Source organism: Malurus melanocephalus, unplaced genomic scaffold (assembly GCF_030028575.1).
Source record: "Malurus melanocephalus ecotype Western Australia unplaced genomic scaffold, MMel_1.1 scaffold_197, whole genome shotgun sequence".
In the NCBI taxonomy this organism is placed as follows: Eukaryota; Metazoa; Chordata; class Aves; order Passeriformes; family Maluridae; genus Malurus; species Malurus melanocephalus.
In genome coordinates this window covers 861,892-882,488 of record NW_026623429.1, presented here as the reverse complement: position 1 = coordinate 882,488, position 20,597 = coordinate 861,892, and the positions used below count along the sequence as shown (strand labels likewise).

At 41.9% G+C, this 20,597-nt stretch overlaps 1 protein-coding gene across 4 annotated transcripts in view; it reads right to left on the bottom strand.

Annotated features, from left to right (window-relative positions):
* Positions 1–4: 4 nt before the first annotated feature.
* The window catches only part of LOC130577834 (zinc finger CCCH-type antiviral protein 1-like), a 21,745-nt gene continuing 1,152 nt past the window's right edge, over positions 5–20,597 (bottom strand). The window contains exons 2-15 of one of the 4 annotated variants that reach the window (XM_057373443.1): positions 18,236–18,368; positions 15,691–15,943; positions 15,459–15,575; positions 14,369–14,437; positions 13,889–13,957; positions 12,729–12,830; positions 10,759–10,882; positions 9,408–9,573; positions 8,704–8,824; positions 8,052–8,148; positions 7,563–7,644; positions 4,182–4,312; positions 2,267–2,418; positions 5–1,700 (exon numbers count right to left, since the gene is read on the bottom strand). In XM_057373443.1, coding sequence (XP_057229426.1) covers positions 1,417–1,700; positions 2,267–2,418; positions 4,182–4,312; positions 7,563–7,644; positions 8,052–8,148; positions 8,704–8,824; positions 9,408–9,573; positions 10,759–10,882; positions 12,729–12,830; positions 13,889–13,957; positions 14,369–14,437; positions 15,459–15,575; positions 15,691–15,943; positions 18,236–18,368 — 1,900 coding nt within the window. In that variant the 3' untranslated portion in view covers positions 5–1,416. Of the gene's footprint in view, positions 1,701–2,266; positions 2,419–4,181; positions 4,313–7,562; positions 7,645–8,051; positions 8,149–8,703; positions 8,825–9,407; positions 9,574–10,758; positions 10,883–12,728; positions 12,831–13,888; positions 13,958–14,368; positions 14,438–15,458; positions 15,576–15,690; positions 15,944–18,235; positions 18,369–20,597 lie in introns of those variants that run through there. The other 3 variants (XM_057373445.1, XM_057373446.1, XM_057373447.1) reach the window with 3 other exon arrangements.

The following is a 20,597-nucleotide window of genomic DNA, read 5'->3' as shown; positions in this document are numbered from 1 at the left end:
AAAGTGCCTGGAAGCAGGTTTTATTTGCAGATACAGCAAACTCAGTAATACAAGAACTCTACAGGCAAACAAGAGAGCAATTTTAAGTGGTAAAACCTTCCTTGCACATTTTCATTTAGTTYTAAGTTCCTGGATTTATCTTTCTCTTCATCTTGAGAAAACTTGCGATCTTTGAGATATTTGACAGATTTGTAYCACAATGCAAAAACCGTAGAGGCTACTGGTGTTTTGTAAAGCTTATCTGAAGGTAAAAATTACTGCTCCTCTGTCCTCACCCCCAGTTTCCCTCTGAAGAGCTAAAGTGCCTGAATACGACAGTTTGTATGGACGGCCTTCAGTTCAATCACTTTACAGACGTCCTACTAAGATCCAGTAGAAGCTGCACAGGTTTCTGACCCAGGATCACTCACAGAGCAGGAAGAGGATCCTCACTTGTCAGCAMAATGCCCCGCCCAAGGTGGGCAGCAGAACGCTGATGGTGCCTTAGGACAGCAGTTCCACCACTGGCCTCGAGAGAACTCGTCTCTGTCARTCCCATTCTATGTCTGGAAAAACGAAAATTACCGCAAATAGGACAGAACATCTCTATTTATGAAGCTTCTCCTGTCCTACTGTACTACATGGCCACATCCACTGTAAAGCCTGGCTTGTTGGGACTTTGTGTCTTTATGTTGTGGCCATTTGTTGCAGCCAAACCACCAAATTTTGGTCTCTGCCTTCTCACAGGTGGTGGCTTTCAAGTTTCAGTTGAGTTCTGCTTCTGTATAGGTTACAGCAAGTTACCGCAAATCTCCATGAAGAATCTGATCCAACAGCTTTCAGATCCATCTGCCATTGTACAGAGAAATATTTTCCGCTCAAGAATTAACAACATGGATTTAAATGTTTTTTTTTTCTTTTTTTTATCATTTTAACCTGAAACTCATACCAGCATGAACAAGCAGTGCTTTCGAAATGAACTCAAGTCATTATTACCTACACTGAACTGTTTGTAATAATGACAGACGAAAGGATCAAGAACAGATGAATTCTGCACAGTAAAGAATCCAAAAGTTTCCTTAAAAACTACTGTACTGTAAATTTTTCTGTTAACTGTTTGCAAAGAGAAATCCTCTCTCTTTCTAAGACGATGCATTTACAATTACTTGCCTTCGGTGATCATAACATTCCATTTCCTATCCCACAGTTCTGATTTTCCTGCCATGGTTATCCAAATGTCCATGCTTCATTTAAGAGAGGAAGAGGAGAAGATAAGGCAATTAGTCACAACAAGTGTGATATGTTTTGCCAGCCCTCCTCAACGCAAAAAGTGTTTGGATTAACATTCCAAGGAACTGTATTAAAACGAAAGAAGTCACCAAGTAGAACACCCGCAATACAGAAAGCAAGATGAGCRACACAAACTGCCACGGTCCTCTAAGATATAATGCATTTTTTCTCCTCCTCTTTATACCATATTAAGTACTCTGGGTAAATCTGGTGTTTTTCAAAGACAACATAAACAGAAGGATTTAACTCATCATCCACACAGCTGTCATAAAACCTCAGCCTGTCAGCAGGCTTGCTCGGGGGACGCACGTAGGCGGGGTCGCCTTTAACGTAGTCTCCAACCAGAACACGAGCCACGAACATCAAGCGTCCCACRTCTGAAACCTTGCAGTAGGTGTGGGAATAGCAAGCATCTTTAGCAAAGTAACTCCCTAGAAAATGAGATGGAAACGTGGTTGTGAGGAGAATCCATACAGTGACAATAAAAACTCTGCATCCCTTGGGTTGTCAGGAGGTATCTGACCCAACCTTCAGGACTTCTTTTGCTCACTTTACAGAACATCATGGAAATGAAAGGATTGCACCATGTAATTTCCTTTCAGAATTTGCTATTGTAGGAGTAATTTTTTAAAAGCTAAACCAATAAACACACTACAGGTCTGTGTTATGATAGGAGAGACAAGGAAACATGAGSACCTTCCACAATCACACTGAACACACCCCTCTGCTCCCTGCCATACAAATTTCTCTTCCAAGTTCAAATTATGATCTCAGGCATCAGAAAATCCCACCTACAGCAAACCCCTGCACTAATGCTCTTGACACCTTGTGAGAAGTCTCAGCCCCAAACCCAAAGCAAATCCCAGTCCTCTTCAGAAGGATCATAAAACCAATTCCTCTTTTTTTCACCATCTGTAGTTAAAGACTTCAGAACTTTGATTGCTTCACCATCAGGGGAGCCTGAGACATCTAACACACAAAGTCACTTTCTACATACCCTTCCCATAGTTAACGCCATCACTTCCATTAATTCTCCAGTCAAAATTCCGAGCGCAGACCGTTTGAATGGAGACTACGTCGGATCCGTGGAACAGGAGTTTTTCCTTCACTTCCTTTCCTCCATTTTCCCTTTTCATCTTCTCCTTTTGCCTGACAAAAATGAAGGGAAGGAGAATGTGAGCCATGGAACAAAAGGGGAGAAGAATTTTTTTAAACAAACAACTATATAACATCCATATAAATGTCAACTGGATGAGGTTTCCAGCCTATTCCTCTCTCAGCTTTGGAAGACAAGACAGACCAGCAGCACAATGAACGAGATAAACACTGATACTAGTGCTCTCCAATTTTAGATAATTCTTGCTTTACTCAGGGAATTTAAGTATTGGCACTATCCCAGTTGCCACTCTCCTGGCCTTTTGCTCCTCTGTTGGGTCCTACTGGTTGTGCTTTAAGGTCTTTTGTCCCTTCCCATCCCATGCTCTCAGTGAAGGCAGCATTAACCACGGAGGCTCGGAGCTGGAGCAGCTTGTGCTCTGTGCCATAGATCCTGCCCCTGGGGGAGGTCAGTGCTGCTGAGGAGATGGGGCCAGGACACAAACCAAGCCTGCTTTCCCCACTAGTTCAGGCCAGAGTCAGACTGAGCTACMAACAGGGTCAAGAGAGGAATCACAACAAAAGGCTCAACTCGTATTTCACTTCACTGTTCCACAGCATCCAGATACCCCTCAGGCACTGATATTCTTCAGAAAACCATCAGCTACAAATTAAGCAGAGCCTGGGGGAGAATCCTTCTAATTTGTAAAGTAGTAAGTGAAAAGATAAGAGCAACGGACTGAAACTTAATGGGAACTTAATTGTGAGGGTGAGGAGGCCCTGGCACAGGGTGCCCAGAGAAGCTGTGGCTGCCCCTGGATCCCTGGCAGTGTCCAAGGCCAGGYTGGATGGGGTTTGGAACACCCTGGAACAGTGGAAGKTGTCCCTGCTGGCAGGGGCTGGGACTGGCTGAGCTTTGAGGTCCCTTCCAACCAAAACTACTGCAYCATCCTCTGGAGTAGGGAATGTTAAATTCTGCCTGCTTAGCTTAATTATCTCATTGGAGGAGGATAAAAAGCATGCACCATTACAAGTTTTGAAGTCTTTATGTTTTTCTAGATGAAAAGGTTTTATGAAATAAGTAGCTGATAACTTTCTGTGTTACATCATCTTGCAGGTCAAAGCACTCATTTGAGCAGTATTTTCCTACTCCATTACCATTCCATGCAGTCCTTGACTACTTAGCTCTTGTTTTAAACTAGACAACTGTTGTATGCAACAGCTTAATCTTGCATCAAACTAACTTGAACATGGTTGAGCTCCACCTCAAATCTGCTGGTCCAGCTTGGCCTAAGTACCTGGAGTTCAGTATCACTGATGCTGATGTTGAAAACCAGAAAAGGAGCTCTGGAACTCAGATCACGAAGTTAAAACACAAGGATTCTTTCTCAGTGAATACTGACTTCAGTCAGCAAAAGTACCTCACATGAATCTGACTGGAACAAAAAAAGCCCAAGCAGCCTTTACTATTTTCAGCATTTCATACACACTAATGGATAAAGATTTGTAACAGGCAGAGCACATGTGCAGCCCGCAACTACTGCTCAATCCTATTCCACATCCCAGTTTTGCACCATGCAGATCTTTCTCTCCTTGCTCTCCCCTCTTCCAAGGAGCCAGGCAAAGGGAACCTTTCCACAGGAGTGTGGCATTCTGTGGAAAGCCTCAGACACTCATTTCATCCTGAAACTGCTAACAAGGCACTACCAGTCATGTTAAAGCACAGGTGGCAACCTCCTTTCTTTCCTAGAAAGCACARGCAGGACAATCTGTTCTTGGGAACTCCCTCACATGAGGATAGGAAAACAAATACTAACCACTGAAACACCTTCCAGAGGGATGGATTCTGAATCCTCGATATGTTACGGATGGTGTAATTTTTCATAGTCTGATGAAACATCTGCTTTATTGTGTTGTATTCAGAGGTCACACTACTGAGCACCACTTCCTATAAAATACAAACCAAAGCAAAAGAAGGCATGAGGCTGCAGTCAGCTGAACCCTCATTCCAGCAGATACACTTTCAGAAGGGTCCCCAAATTGTGCTTATGAAGGGTAATTTAATGCTTTAGATCATGATTATGTGAGTAACTAAATACCACATAAATAAATWTATCAGCCCTGCTTTGCAAGGACACATCACCTCTCCTCGGGAAGGATGCTGAAAGCATGTTAGAGGTTTATCAACTCCAAGAGTTGACACTTGCAACTTTCAATCTCAATGAAACMGAAATTGCAAAAAGAAAACTTGACAGATTATTCCAGGTAGTGTCAGTTTTATATCTAAAGCTGATTAAGAACAMAAGATCTTAGAATCATTTGTAACCAGATATTTATGGGAGATTCAGCTATTAAAGATGAAACAAGTGAAACATAAACACCCTCCTGGCATTGTAGTGCCTTAACTTTGCAAGGTTAGAAGTTGAAAAGTTGAACTTAAATATAGACTTAAGAAAAGAACCATACATTTCTAAACAAATGTGACACTAAATACTGCTTAAGCAAATACAACTCCTTTCCCAAAGGAAATAGTCTATTTATCYATTATCCTTTTATCTATTTATCCATCCATTCTGTGTTTAAAATTCCATCAAGAAATGCACGTTTTTCCCAAAGAGAACTTAATGCACAACATAATTAAAGCACTACTTGAGCTCTTCTGCTTGCTTGTGTCATGCATGAATTTTCCATTCTTTCTCCAAATCAACCCATGTCTTTAATCTTCTAGAATAAACATTTATCTCCATAATCTGCAAAAGCATGATGCTGGCAGGCTGCTGTCACCTGATAACACTTTTCACTTTACCATGACTTAAGCCAGATGGGGACTCAAGAAGACAAAGTGAGATCCCAACGCATTCCAAAGTGTTTTTAGCAGGAAAGCTGTGGCCATCCTAACAGGTAACAGGAAACCAACATCTTACCCTACCAGGCAAAAACTCMCCCTTTTAGAAGGCTGAGCTTAGAGAGAAGATAAAATAGGACAAAACTTGTGTTTCACATCTGCACTTAAGTACTTACTAATGAAGAGATCAGTCACAGGGTACTATTCTAAAGATTAAGAATAGTCAGCTACACAAGAAAGAACTATTTCTTTGAATTTATTTAGAAGTCTTTAAAAAGTTGAGTGAAATTTCCCATGTCTCAATACAGGAGCATTTTCCAAAGCTTTACARCACAATCCATGAAGCAATTGGGATGTGCAAATACTGACTGCACAGTCTGTGACACCACAGCCCAAGCTGCCCACCACCCCCTACAGGATGAAAACCATGTCACTGTATTTCAGTACTGCATTTCTTATTTAGAATYATAGAATGGTCTGGCTTGGAAGGGACCTTAAAGCTCATCCTGTCCCAAAAAATAAGCAATGTTACTGAAACACAGCTGCTCATTTTAAGCCAAGAAGACTTTCTGCCTATCTCACAGGTTCCTTTTTAAAATGCAGATTTTGCCAGGATTATTTGCCAATGTCTGAGGAGAAGGCAGTTCATCAGGCTGTAACTATCAGCTCTCACAGTGGTCACCAAAAGCATGCAGAAGCCCAGCCACTCCCAATACTACCTACTGCAAAAAAACCAAGCTTAAGGTCCCACAGAAAGATTTAATCTAGCCCAGGCTTTTATTTTAGAGCCAACAAGTACCATGGGAATCGTCATATTCGAATTGACTTTTCCTTTCCTCTGAAAGGCACTCACAAGTTAAGAGATGTTTTCTTTGGTGCCAACTCAGCAAGCAAACTGAGCTCTGGGGAGCAAAAAATTCCCTCTATCCACACATCCCCACACCAAGGATCTGTGCAGTGCATTTCAAAGCCTCCCACATTCACCCCAGTGGCTCCAGGAACATCCCAACAAATGCACTCAACTAAAATTCACACAAGTTTTCAGAGCAAGAATGGGAAGCAATTAAGCACATACAACTCAAGAGACCTAAAAAGAACAAAGCTACCCATCTTTCTGGCTTTCTTTGGAAAAAATTATGCTTGTTAGTCAAGCTGCTAATAAGCCAAGGGAAGAGCATATTGGCTCTGTCCTCTGTTACTTCAACCAAGCTCCAAAAATCACAGGCTAATGCCCAAATGGGCTGCCTGCCAGATTCCCACACAAACTCATTATTTCATCTTTTCTTTCTGAAAGTCATGACTCAACAGGAGGGTTTCTCTAACAGTTTTGTCTGACCTGTCCTCCTCTATGCAGTAAATAATCTAGTGTACTTTGCCATCAAACCTTGTCAAACCACTGTCACCTTCACGATGGAACTTTGTTAAATGGCAGWTTGATATGAACACAATGTTCTCCTCTCTTGTGAGTGAAGTGCCATCACTCCACCCGTGTCACTGACACACAGGGAACCTGTGCCAACACAGCCTCATCAGCAGCACACGAAATTCTGTGACACAGCCAGCAAGGGAAACCTCGTATGCCCCTGTTCATCAAGCAGGGTMAAAATCTACACAAAGGGCAAGTGTAACACGAGAAAGCTTTTCTTTCTAGTGCCCTGTAGTGCTTCCATAAACTCTGCTCCTCTTCAGAAGGACTCCAGGACCCAGTCATCTAAAACACACCCACATATTTAGCCTTGGAAGATCACACAAGAACAGAGACTTTGGGCTGATAGGGTTTGGGTTTGTTTTGTGRAAGAAATCACTACAATGTCTTTTTATGGCTGTAGATCTTTTTTTCTGCCAATTTCTGAGGCCAGGTCTGTGCTCAGATCAGTGATGTAAGTGACAGTAAGGGGGGTATAGATTTCCTTTCCTGGATCTCCAGTCCMAACTTTACCAATAGACATAAGACTATGATTGGATAGCTGTTTAATGCCTGCAAGTCTGGTCTCAAACCATTTCTTCTAGTGAACAAATATGTGCTTCATACAAGCCCTTTGCTTAACTGGTCCACTGAGTAAGCCAAGTAAGTTGGTTTTTAACTTTTAACAGTAAATGTTCCCATTCTGAACTTAATGACTTTTGGGTTCTCATGTAGATACATGCCTAAAATGCAGTTCAAGTTCAAGGGAATTTGGCACCTTTTTCAGGAGCCCTTGGGAGATCACCGAGATCTTTAGCACACCCACCCAACAAATTATTCCTGCCCCTTTTTAGCATCTATGCRGTTACAATTGGTTACATTTTGAATTGTGCCTTTCCCCTCAGAATTATAAGGGCAAGGGGGGGTGGGGGAGAAAAAATAAAATACCTTGTGTCCCACGTCAGGCAGTGCAGATGCATCCCAGTGGCTAGGACAGGTCTGATTTGGAATAGAAGAATCCCTCTGGCTGCTTGCAAACAGACAGGAGAAGAGCTGTTAGTAAATTACTGCTCCAAACATTGAAATTTGAGCTTCCCCTTAGGCCAATTCCTGCCTTTAAAAATTACCAAAACAAACCACAAAGAAACTGGGAAACAGCCTCAGTCTGCAAGCTGAGCTCTGCATGCTGCCACTCAACCATCATGAGCCTCTTGCACTTGCTTTTGTAGGTAACAACTGTGGATGTAGTACCTGGAGTAACCCAGGCAGCAAAACTGCAGTTTGTGATACAGTTTGTGATACATCTTCTGTTGCCCATGGTTTGCTCAATCCCCCTTTCTCCAGCAGCACCTGAGTTCTTTGTACAATCACTGCCAGCCCTTCTGCCTTAAAATTACTTCTAAAATACAAAAATGCAACAGCCTAAAGTGCACTTACCCTGTCTTTATCTTTTGCACATCCTCAGAAGACACAAATTTTGGCCGCCTGCAGATCTGTCTGCGAGTTTTAAAAACAGTGTTTGTCTGGGTCATTTCTTGAGGGGGAAAAAGAGCAGGAAGAAAAGTCATGAATAAGTCTACAAGATGGGGTCATTATTTAAGGACAATCATTCTTTAATGAAAACTGCAAACTCAGTGTCAATCCTACCTGCTGAGGAATAGCTGTACAAAGGCTGTAATGCCTCCYGCCTTTCCTGAAACTCCTGCAATTGAACCTGTGCCTATCTTGCTTGCTCCCTCAAGCCATTCATGCTCTTTAAACATTGCTACAGTAGCACAAAGATGCTTCATTTGTATTTTTTTATCATCAAAAGAATTAACTTACTTTATTTAAGGTTTACTATGCCTTTCTGTAAAGACTATGAATCTTTTTTTACTTCTGGTCAGACATGAGTCTRGAGTGTCAAGGAATAAGAGGGAAGGCTACTTTTGAAAGGAATTTCCTCTGGGCTGTCACCACCTCACTTCCAGTAAGGGAAACTGGTGGTGTCAGGAAAGGAAGACATAACTTCTCAAAGCTGGGAGAATTTGCAAGTCGAGTCTCTGTAAAGCACTGCACAGCTGTAGATGAAAACCTTTAAAATGACTACCTTTAAAATTGAGTTCGTATTGGTATTGGCCAGCCTGGAAAGGTACAACAGCATCTGGATCTGCTTGATACAAGTTCTCAATTATAGCAGAAGTTGGTGAGGCCGTGCTGCTCCCTTCACCCTTTGTGGGGAGAAGAGAAAAAACAGAGTGAGAAGTATCACAGTCAGGACTAAACCCTGGATAGCTAGCTGGGGCAGAGGGAAAGAAGAGGCTAAGAGTAGGATGAAAAGGAATTTACCCAAAACAACAGTGGCCTGAGGCTGAGTACTGAACATTTGTAACATACACAAATACATAATTAGTAATGATGGACACACCAATATTCCATTTAAATTCCTGTAACAAGTTGTGCTGGAAAAAGAYTGCATGTGACCTGAGAGACCAGAGCAATCCTTGCCTGTCCAAGGAAAAAGGGCAACGCTTAGAAAAGAGGCAACTACTTCCCATACATTTTAAGGACAGTTACATATGTTAAATCTGTGTAGGAGCCATGGACAGCTCCAAAARGGAGCTCTCTTCCCTCCAGCCTATCAGCATTTCATCCTGCTGTGTTATGAACAATTGTAGCTTCACCACCTTACCCAAACTGTAAAAGCCAAGCACGAGGATTCCCTTAATTAATCCTGCTGAGAAAAGGGGAATGAGGCAGAGAGGCTCCACATATTCCTGCAGAAGTAACTCAAAGCACAGAATGTGAGCTCACCTGCTCTCCATATTCAACCCACTGGTCTTGGTTATCCTTCCAGTACCAAATCCACTCTGTGGTCAGTAGGAATGTGGGTTTTGTGACTGATGATGGCGTAGAGAGGCGTCGAACCGAATAAGAAAAGCAGGTCATTGTCTGGAAATCAATGTTCCTACTCGCCATGCTGTGAAGACAAATTCAGGTTTATTAAAGTTAACAGTGCATATTATATCCTCTAATCCCCAGTTTAACCTGTTACCATTTTCTTTAATATAATGGGACCAAACTTAATTAGATCTGCAATAAGAGTATTTCCCACAGCACATGGCAGCTCTGGAAAACATTTCCAATCTTCAGAAGTGAACTCTGGCCTGTGAGGCATYAAATGCCATCTCAATCACTGGCCACATTTTACAGTGTCAGGCTCCAAGGACAGGTAAAAGGTAGTTTTGTGATAAACTCTGACCACGCCACATTTTCTCAATACAAAAGTAGAACTTGGAAAGTGTGTGGCTGAATCTGCCAGCAAACACCTGCAGCTTATCAACKTTGTTCTTTTTCTGTGGTTACAAAGGATGCAATCACAGCAATCACAGATGTCAGTTCTGTGAACTGTGTTCATCACTGGAGCCACCTGGGCTCTTACTCCTGCCCAGAGTAAATTGAAAAATTTACTCTCACGCAGGAAGACTTTGAAATATTCTCCTCTTGGGAATATTGTTTGTGATCTCCAGAAAACTGCAAATCAAAATCATCTGCTGCCTGAAGAGGCATGGGCCAAAACTAGAATAACATTTTCTGAAGCCAAACTTGGGGTTTCCTGTCAATCCAGGTGGCTTACAGTGGGGTTTTTCAGAAAGAATTGAAAGGAAATCACACTCTTAAAATAGAAAAAAAAAATAGCTGGGTTGCTTACACAAAGAGTATTTCATAAAATACCTATTATTATTATTACTATTGTTGCTGCTGCTCGTATTGTTTTTACAGATATTAGATTTAGTAGGAAAGAAAGAGCTGGCTCTGAAATGCTGTCAGAAGGCCCAACTTCATTACTGTAAATAAACTGATTAATTATCTGAAATACTAATATTTTTAACACTGTATTCCACGGACTTTTTATCTTGTAGAGAGTTTTAAATGCAAGATATAGTTTTGTTGTTTTTAAAGATGAAACTGGGGTGATATTTTCATGCAATCACTCTTACTTTGCTTTTTTTAAAAGGAAAAATTCTCATTTGTACATCCTCCCAGCTTCTGAGAGGCTCAGTAACCAAAAGCTGAGAATTCAGACATTTTTAGGAAAAAAACTTGAGTTTTTCCACATGGGCYCAATGACAGTGCTCCAAGCAAGGAGTCAGCATTACTACACCTGCTGTTTTTGGGGTCACAATAGGCCTTTTCAATTTCTTCCATCATTCCAAGTTCATTCCAGGAGATCCCATTAAATATCTCCCATTTATATGGCAAATGGTAATGAACAGATTTGCATTTATCTGTAATGAAAACAGACATAGTCAAGAAAACTCTGCAATCATTAACACAGAGAGCAAGACAAGAAAAACCAAAATAGAAGCAGCATCCTTTCCACCTTGAGGSTTTCTCTCCTGAGCTTTGGTATAAGCAATGAAGACAGACTGCTGAGAACAGAGGGGGAGCGTGTTTCTCCAGTCTTACCAAGAAAAGCCACATATATATTTATATTTTTATATATATATGCAGCCAAATATATGTCAAAGACACCAGAACCTTCCCTCTGCTGAGACACAACACTGGCAGCTGAGAGAGCAGTGCCACAGGTAGGAAGTGCATGTTCTGTGTCACACAACCATGTCATTTGCTGTAAAACGTCTAGTCTACACATCTCATAAACACTCCAATATATTTGATTCTCTTTTCCTTAGTCCCTTAAAAATCATGGGGTGGTTGCCAAGGCCTGAAGGGTTTTCTTCTGGCACTCCACATCCAAGTATGGACCAAACTTCTTACAACTTTTGAGCCAAATGTGGCAAATAAAGCACACTGACTCTCCAAACATTATTTGAGATTAGTTATCTGGTGGTCACAGTATGGCAGCTTTGTGCCTGACCTTCAYAGTTTCACACAGGTACACCATTCACATTATACAGGTCCAAAAATGTAYAAACTTCAGCTTTGAGCCTGGTCCTAAAGGAGCAGAGAGTCTGGGAATGTGATACAAGGCTGGAGTGGTTGCTGCACAGACAACGCCAAATGAAGCTTCACCATTCCTGACTCCTGAACTGACCACATAACATACAGAAACAAAACCCAGTTCCAAAGATAACAGTCTCACTCACTTCTTTCTTTTTTCTTTTTGTTAATGGGGCTGCAGTGCACTGTCTTGAAAAGCACTTTAACTTGAAAAACTATGGACAAAAACCACACTTTGTCTCTCTTGGCCACATTTAATTTCTCTGATCCATGAAATAACCATAAAAGTACTGATTAGGAAATCAAGCCTTAACTTTCTCATCTGTCCCTCTGAATAGGAGTTTCTGACAGGACAACTGCATCTTTCACTATAGAAATGCCAAAATACACAGAAACATCTCACACTGAACACTTACTGTTCACATGCTCAGCAAAAGCCAATTCAGTCTGATCTAATTTAAGTGGATCTTTTACCAAGACCAGGTGSTCAGAGGAGTAGCAGTCTGACTGGACAAGCTCAGGGAAAGAAAATGCCATGGTACCTCCCCATAATAAAGTTAGAGCCAAACCTGGGGGTTAAATGACTGTTCAGGGACAGCCCTCAAATACAATTACTTCTATTTTCCCCTCTGTTCTGGCCACTACCAAAAAGACAATGGACTAGATTTATCTTTAGCTTAGCTGGTACAACTGCTGTGGTTTTTTTCAGATGTTTTAACACCTCAGATCACTTTTTAAATCACTTAATGAGGGAGAATATGGCTATTATCTGATGTACAAATGACACAGAAGGAATAGAGGGTGGCATGCATTTACCAGCTGTCTATGATGACAGCATAAAGTCAGCTMTTATCTTCTAGCTACAGAAAGGGTAACACTTGAAGGGCTTTGCCACAGAAACATGCCCAAAGCCTGCCCCCATCAACAGGGCAGAAACAGGTTGGATTACCCAAAGAAAGGGTTTAAGTTTTAAGTACACCACTTGGCTTTTCTCTGACTAGAGTTGTAATTCTCAGAGTGTTTATTAGTGCCTTGGAAAGAAACCAAACGAGTGAGGAGGCACTGTTGCCACCAACACTCCATGTGCCACCATCAGCCCAAGCCATTGAGCGAGGAGTGCCTCTGCAGACACTCTTTTCCAATGACTACATGACTTTTCATAAAGCTTACCCTTGTTTTTGCAGTACTTCCAGACATAGAACAAACAGATCTCATCACAGTTATCGTTTCTGTTGTCCTTTGAGGCTTCATCAGAGGAAYTGTCCTTTTTACCTACAGCAAAGAACACATCAGTCCATATTTGCTCTAAGAGAAAGACACGGCATTTGSTATTTCATTTTGGTACCCAGAAATAACAAGGATTTGACTGCAGTAGCAAAGTCAAGCCAGACCAGCTTGTGGGGGACTGAACACAGGGCTCAGCCCAACACACAGGTATTAAACCTGAAAACCAACCCACCACTTTTGAAGACAGCAACAGGCTTGAGCTGTCTCCAACTTGCCCAGGGACTGGGGCCACACAGCATTGTGACAGTGAATACATTACACCGATCTGTAAAGGGATTCCCATTATTTTTGTGATTGAACTGTRCACTGTAATTGCTATGTTTTGTAAGTCAACACTTGTATTTTGTTTCCCGTGGATTTTGCACCACTTTGCTACATCAGAAATGCCACTGGACTTGTCACTGGACAAATATAGCAGACTTGGCTAGAACAAGAAATAATTTTCTTCACAGCAACCCATACGATGCCGTGTTTTAGATTTTTGACCAGAGCAGTTCTGTTAATACACTCATGTCCCAACTTTTGCTGAACAGTGATACAAAGCATCAAAGCCTCCATTTTTCTCCCTGCCCCCAGAGTGAATAGAACTGGGGGTGCACAATAGCTTAGCAGGGGAAACAATTGGGCAGAGGACCCAAACTCACCAAATATTCCACACTGCATAACATAATGCTTAGTAATAAAAGGGAAAAGAGGSAGTTTTAGGAGGGTTAGCAGCCTTTTGCTAGGTAACTGGCTAGGCTAGTTCATCAGCCTATACATGGGATGTGGTGAGTCAGTGCCTTTGCATTACTTCTTTTGCTTTGTTTTCCTATTCTGCTCATTCTTTCAGGGTTTTCCCCACTCCCATCTTGACCCTCAAGTTTTCTTGCCTTTATTCTTTCTTTCCTCTTCCCTTACCCCCTTTACTCTTCCCTGCTCCCCTGGGGATCAGAGGAAAGTGAAGGAGTGGCTTACTGAGGTTAGTCCACAAAACCTGCATAACAMCAACTCTCTTCAGATAAGCTGATCTCAAGACTGGGGGGGTTAGAAACAATCCATACCTTCACCTTTATCTTCTGCTCCTGTTGGCAGCTGCTGTTTGCTCTGAACAGATCCGGTGCCACTGTGACCTGCATGAGAAGAATGAACAGAACTGCTGGGCCAGAAGCTCAGCTAGCTGGCAATATCCCAATCTCTGCGGACAATTATGTCCATCACATGTGTAATTTGATATGTGTAATTTTTATTTCCTATGGACAGAAGGCAAGATACTGCATGCACAGATATAGTTCTGTCACCTTCACAGGAAGGAAAAAATGTCCAGGACAGCAGAGAGATCAGCCCCAGGCTACTCCTCACTGGGCTGAACAATGCTTGGGCAGAAATTCCAGCACTGCTCCACTGCCACCCGGTACTATGGATTTCAGCACACAGTGAGGTAAGCACAGAAGCTGCACTGAGCTACCACTGGGAGCTGCATGAAATCAAATCCCAATGAGAAGCAGCAGTCTCAAGGCTGGAGGGTTAGAAACAATCCATACCTTCAKCTTTATCTCCTGCTCCTGTTGGCAGCTGCTGTTTGCTCTGAACAGATMCGGTGCTACTGCGACCTGTGTGAGAAGAATGAATGAACAGAACTGCTGGGCCAGAAGCTCAGCGAGCTGGCAATATCCCACTCTCTGTGGACAATTATGTCCATCACATGTGGTAATTTCATATGAAACATTACACCATCCATATGTGGAATAGCTAAAGAACCTGTTCAGACAGTACTGGACTCTGATAAGCTTTAAAGGCAAGGCCCTTTAAAGGACAGGAGATTTACAAGGTGCTATTCAGTCACTGGAAGGTGTATTGGGACAAAACTCTACCGATTCCCTATAGACAGAAGGCAAGGTACTTCATGCACAGATATAATTCTGTCACCTTCCCAGGTGACACCTTCTGTTGGTGGCTCCCAGGAAGGAAAAAAATGTATCCAGGACAGTAAAGATAGYCCCAGGCTACTCCTCACTGGGCTGAACAATGCTGGGGCAGAAATTCCAGCACTGCTCCACTGCCACCCGGTACTATGGATTTCAGCACACAGTAAGGTAAGCACAGAAGCTGCACTCCACTGGGAGCTGCATGAAATCAAATCCCAATGAGAAGCAGCAGTCTCAAGGCTGGAGGGTTAGAAACAATCCATACCTTCATCTTTATCTCCTGCTCCTGTTGGCAGCTGCTGTKKGCTCTGAACAGATCCGGTGCYACTGCGACCTGTRTGAGAAGAATGAACAGAACTGCTGGGCCAGGAGCTCAGMKAGCTGGCAATATCCCAATCTGTGGACAATTATRTCCATCACCCTTATAATTTTCCACCAGCACTCCATTGCTGATACAACAGAGGAGCAATAACAGTTACAAACCCCAGTTAGTCACAGTTAGTGCCAGCCACTGAATTGCTGTTTTGCACGCAGTGTTTTAGGAACTAAAAGAGCAGTTCTCCCTCCCACATGATTCTGCCATGACTGACTCCATTCACGGAAGCAGATAATAGCAGAGAGGGAAAAAAATGTACATATTGCAAGAGGAGAAATACACAAGCTGATTTCACAAGGAAACRGTTGGTACTGGTATCTAGATATTTACCTTCTGAAGGTGGCAATTGCAGCATGGTTTGCACTGTTTGCAAAGGTTCCTTCAGTTCTTTATTCCTCATAAGTGCTGGGTTTCTCCCATAAGCATTTCTTGGTCTGTAGTTGTGTACTGAAAGCACCAAAAGGAAAACAGGATTTAGATGAGGAGTAAAGCAAGAAGAGTTTCTACCTCTAGCAAATTCAAAATCCTGTTTAAAGACCAAATCCTGTTTCTTGCAACTTACCATACCCACTCTTCTGGTTCCTGTTGAATTCCATATGCTTGTAATCACATATGATCTGGAAGTTTGAAGCYGTCTTCCCATCAATGCCTCCAGTTTCCAACACTCTCAATGCACAGCTATCCAAGAGGTTATGGGATATTTTGCATTGAGRAAATTTGCATTTCCCCTTGAGAAAGTACTGACAAACATGAAGCTTGTTGCAGTTGTTTYGCTGCATGCAGTCATCACCTCTTTTGTTGTAAAACTGGCAGGTCTAGAAGTGGAGAGGATACAATATGAAATGGAAAAGCACATTAGAATTTTTCTTTGTTCTATAGGCATGCAGCTTTAACAGCAGAAAAAMTGTGACTAAAAGGCATGTGTTTACTGTGATTTCTTTAATCTAGACAGCTTTCTTGCATAGAGGAGCAGGTATTTCAAGCTGACTCATGCATTTTCAGTTTTGAAATTGTACACGTCTTGTTTCCAAGAAAAGCCAATCCAATAAGCTTAAGAGTAGCAAAAATGGAAGCAAGACAATTGCATAAAACCAGACAGGTTTACAGCATTCTATTTTTAAAAAACCCTGTAAGATAACAAATGATGAAGAACAAGTATCTCCATAAAAACACGTACACTGTCAAATGAGTTATTATTTCATGGACTCTGCWACTGACTCCCAATACCACATTGGGACTCTCACAGGTCCCCTCTAAATCCCTCTTCCTGGGAGCCACCAACCACTGCTCAGGGATGATGGGTTGGGCATCAGTCAGCAGCACCCGTACTGGGAATTACTTGTTTCTCCTGGGTTTTAGTCACATTTCTCTCTCCTTCTCATTACAGCTACTATTAGCACATTTTATTCTGTTTCAATTACTTTMGTATCCTTACCTCAACCCACAAGTTTTACCTCTTTTCCAGTTCTCCTCCCCATCCCACTAGGGTGGGAGAGGGCAACTGGCTGCATGGTATTTATCTGGGCTTAGACCAAAAGGGAATCCAGTATTTAGCTACATCAAGAAAGCACACTGTCCCCTTGCATTTGCTGAGAAACAAAAAACGAACCCAAACTTAAATAAACCCCACAACAAACAAACAAAAAACCAGGAGAGCCAGAGAGAAGGTGAGGAGAAGTGGGAAAACTCCTGATGTTGTGGTGCTGCTGCATTTTTCTTAYATTCATCCCAGTTCAGGTCCTAGAACACCAAAGTGTCCTCTTGYTTGAGAGCTTCCTACATGCCATTCTTCACACACAAAACCAGTCAGCATTTCTAAGCAGGAAACAGCCAAGGTGGYTTTTACATTTCATTTCCCAGCTCTCAGGTTTATGAATGGCCTGCACTGATCACSTTTTTCTCTCATTTTTGCTATTTTACTGCATGATAGGAGTTAAGGTGCTCAGTTACAGGTAATTAATGATGCCTGCCAGAGTGAGGGCTGAGCAGATCTCTAGTAAGCATTTAAGGGTAATACCAGCTAAGGATGGTTGCCACTATTTGCTCATTACTGGGAACAATTAGTATTTTTCCTTGCTTATCATCACCAGGTTCCTTCAGTCTGCCAGTACAACACACTTTAAAACACTACACCAAAAAACAAACAAACAAAAAAAAATCTATTCTGTCAAAGTCCAGCACTGCCACAGCAGGGAACAACGAAACAATAGAACTGTTGTGTCAACAAATCTGTGAAGATTATAATCTGCAAAAGACAAGGGTAATGGGCAGTACTTTGGTAATTTCTTAAGCAGAGCAGCTGTAGCCAGAACTCAGCCTTGAAGACGTATTGTCCTTATACACACATATTGAACTAGAATGGAATGTTCAACCAAATTTAACAAAATCAATGACTGGCATACAAACTGGACAAAGGTTACTTCGTAGAAAGTCAGTACGAAAACCCAGTGCGCTTTGGAAGAGGCAGATTTTAAACAAAACTGGTCATTATCTCATAGAAAATTCTTATTTCTTATACCCTCAAGCACCAAAATGTGCAGGCCTACACAGACTCGAGAAGGAAAGGGGCCCTCACTTTGCAGCCTTCATCATCTTTTAGAGAAGAAGCAACAAGCTGAGTTTTGGTCAAATCATTTACCCTGTAAGCATGTGCCAATTATTGTGATCTTTCAACTCTCTTTTGCTTACCTCACCCTTTGTAAACCACTGGCAAAGCTGCTGACATTTTTGTTTGCTTGCTTTGAACAGCTTTATGGCCATCCTGTTGGGATAACACAAATGGCACCCCAGACAGGCTTGCTGCCCACCTCCTGCTGTCAGAGTGCAGGTCTGCTGCTGACACATCACAGACAGCAGGCCCTTCTCCACATGCAGGTCTTTGGGTACTTACTAAACAGTTTTACTGCTGTGGGGATAGTTTTTTATTATTTTAAGTACACAGCTCAGGCCTTATGTTGTTTCATATTCCCATTCCCATTCCTCCTTCATCTCAACTAATCCTGTTTCATATCTTAACATCTTGATACTAAGATCAGAATTCCACAKTCTCTTGCCCTCTCCCACTCTAATAAACAAAAACTTTCTGTTAAGACATCAGTACAACTTACATCAGGGAGGAAGAATGCATCATTTTGGAGAAGCAGGACTTGCAGCTCATCCTCACTGAGGCCAGACAAATCATGTTTTTTCAGAACTTTTTTGTTCTCAGCACTCATGATGTCGTGCGAGTACTTACAAAAACTGCAAGGAAACACAGAAATATCAGTGCTTATGCCTTTAGTCAAGTTGATTTAAAGAAGAACCTCAGAAAACATGCAACTTGGGAAAAGCCATGAGAGAAAGGTTGCTTGGCAAGTCTCTGTAATTAGTTAGAGAACGGACCAAATAGCACAACTCTGTGAAATGCAGTAACATTATCTTCCTCATTTTAAACTTCGGTGTAGCCAGACCCCACACATTCTTTGCCTCCACTGAGATCCAAGTCAAATCACATGACCTAAACAGCTGAAGGAAAAGTTTATTTTAGAGGAATACACCAGCAACGCTGGAAGTTGCAACACCCTTGATTTTGTGAACATAAAAGGTTGTTGCCCTAGGGATGGCAAGTAAAGAAACATGCAAGAGGTCTGCACAAAAYAAAAAACAGAGAAGCTCAAAACAACACATTTTGTTATCTTCAGTGGCTGTGAAGTTTTATTAAAAAAAAAAAAAACAAAACAAAACCAAGAGACAGGTAACTTATGACTTCTGAATAAAGAAGCAATTAAACTATAATAATGAAGTCAGTGCTGCCACTTACTAAGCCAAGAGAAATGTCTAATGAGTACAAATGAGAGAGGGAGATTGCAGATATTTTGGATCTGTTTGAAAAGATACTGCAAATCAGTAATCAAGAGGAGACACATAGTCAACCTGTATAATTTTTTAATTCAGTGYAGTAAAATACAGCTTCATGTCCTGCTCTTCAACACATGATCTGATACAGCCTTAAGATTAGAAATACTCAACCGGTAAAAACACCTGTTAATTTACCAGATTCAATCTATCCCTTTGCCCTTTCAGCCTCTAGTTAATTCCTGAAGCTCTCCTAGTGGCAGTTTTACCTCAAGGTGTCTCTGATCCAATCCTTCCATACAGGCTCTTGTGTAGATATTTCTCTACCGACCCCTGCTACCTGTCAGACACATTCTTTGCAAGCAAATAAACAGGAAGTGCAGGAGTGTGCCATCTCTGGTTCCGAGAAACAATCTTTCAAGGATRTTAAATGCTGTAGGCACTCAATTAATGGCTCTGAAGGTAGGTGAGCTACAGAGTATTTAAGGTGGGAGGCATCACCATCTACTTCAGACTCCACCCCGGTGCATCACAGTGATCTACATCACCTGAGTCTCTATTTTCAAGTCAAAGGTTGAAACACTCTACAGTGATAACCACACAGCTGAGTTGAATAAAATATTTAGGGGAAAAAAAAAAAAACGTGAAAAGCTACTTGCCAGGTAGCAAGTAAAAACAGGATTACTTGGATTAAAATCTTGACTCCACTAAACAGAAGATCTGAATAACTTGCTCAGACATTTTTTATCCAGGGATTCTAAAACAAAAAGGATGCAAGACCTGGAAAGYAAGGCTAGATTTTACCTTACTACTCAAAAAACAGTCTCTGTCTTGATCTTTGTGCCCTACCTAGCAGATTTTCTGCCCCTCCCATTTTAATCAAGCTCCCTCCTATAAAAGGCATACTCTTTTCTTTATTGATTTTTAACACATACCAAATTGATTATAAATACTTAGTGCTGTTGAGAGGACAGAATGGTTTATCATTACGAAGGGAGTCACCTCACTGCAAACTTTCACCCCCACAAAGTCATCTATTGGGAGTGCCTATGCACACATGAAGGCATTTCCAACAGTGACCCCCCWGGGAGCTTATTGTACTGTCTGTAATGCAACAAAGAATAAGAAAATCTCATAATCCTAATGGATGAGAGAGGCACATGGCTTTTCCCCTCCATGCTCTCCAGATCTGAGTGCACAGAGATCCATTTCATTGGGGCACAAAAGGAAGGATCCAGCAGGATTTTGCATGTTCCTAATGCTGCATCAGCACCAGAGCTGGGACYTGGGGGCTTAGACTGCAAAGTTCTYCCATGAGAGCTCACCATGGCCACTGACTGTCACAGGAAAGCTGGGTTGCTCTTCTGCATGTTTTTGGTTTCCTTCATGTTTTTTTAAGCAGGTTCCACCTTTGGMCACCTGTGGCTAGAGAGCCTGCCCATCCCAGGAGCCCTCCACATTCCAAAAACCAGGACTGATGTACCTGGGTGATCAAACAGTGCCTCTCAAAAGAAAGGGCCGTGTCAAGCGGTGACTTACAGCAAAATTCAACTTTTGTAACTCTAGAGCAAAACCAGAGRGGCAAGCCAACACTTGACTTTTTCCTTCTGAGAAATTATATCACCCCGCTGCCGG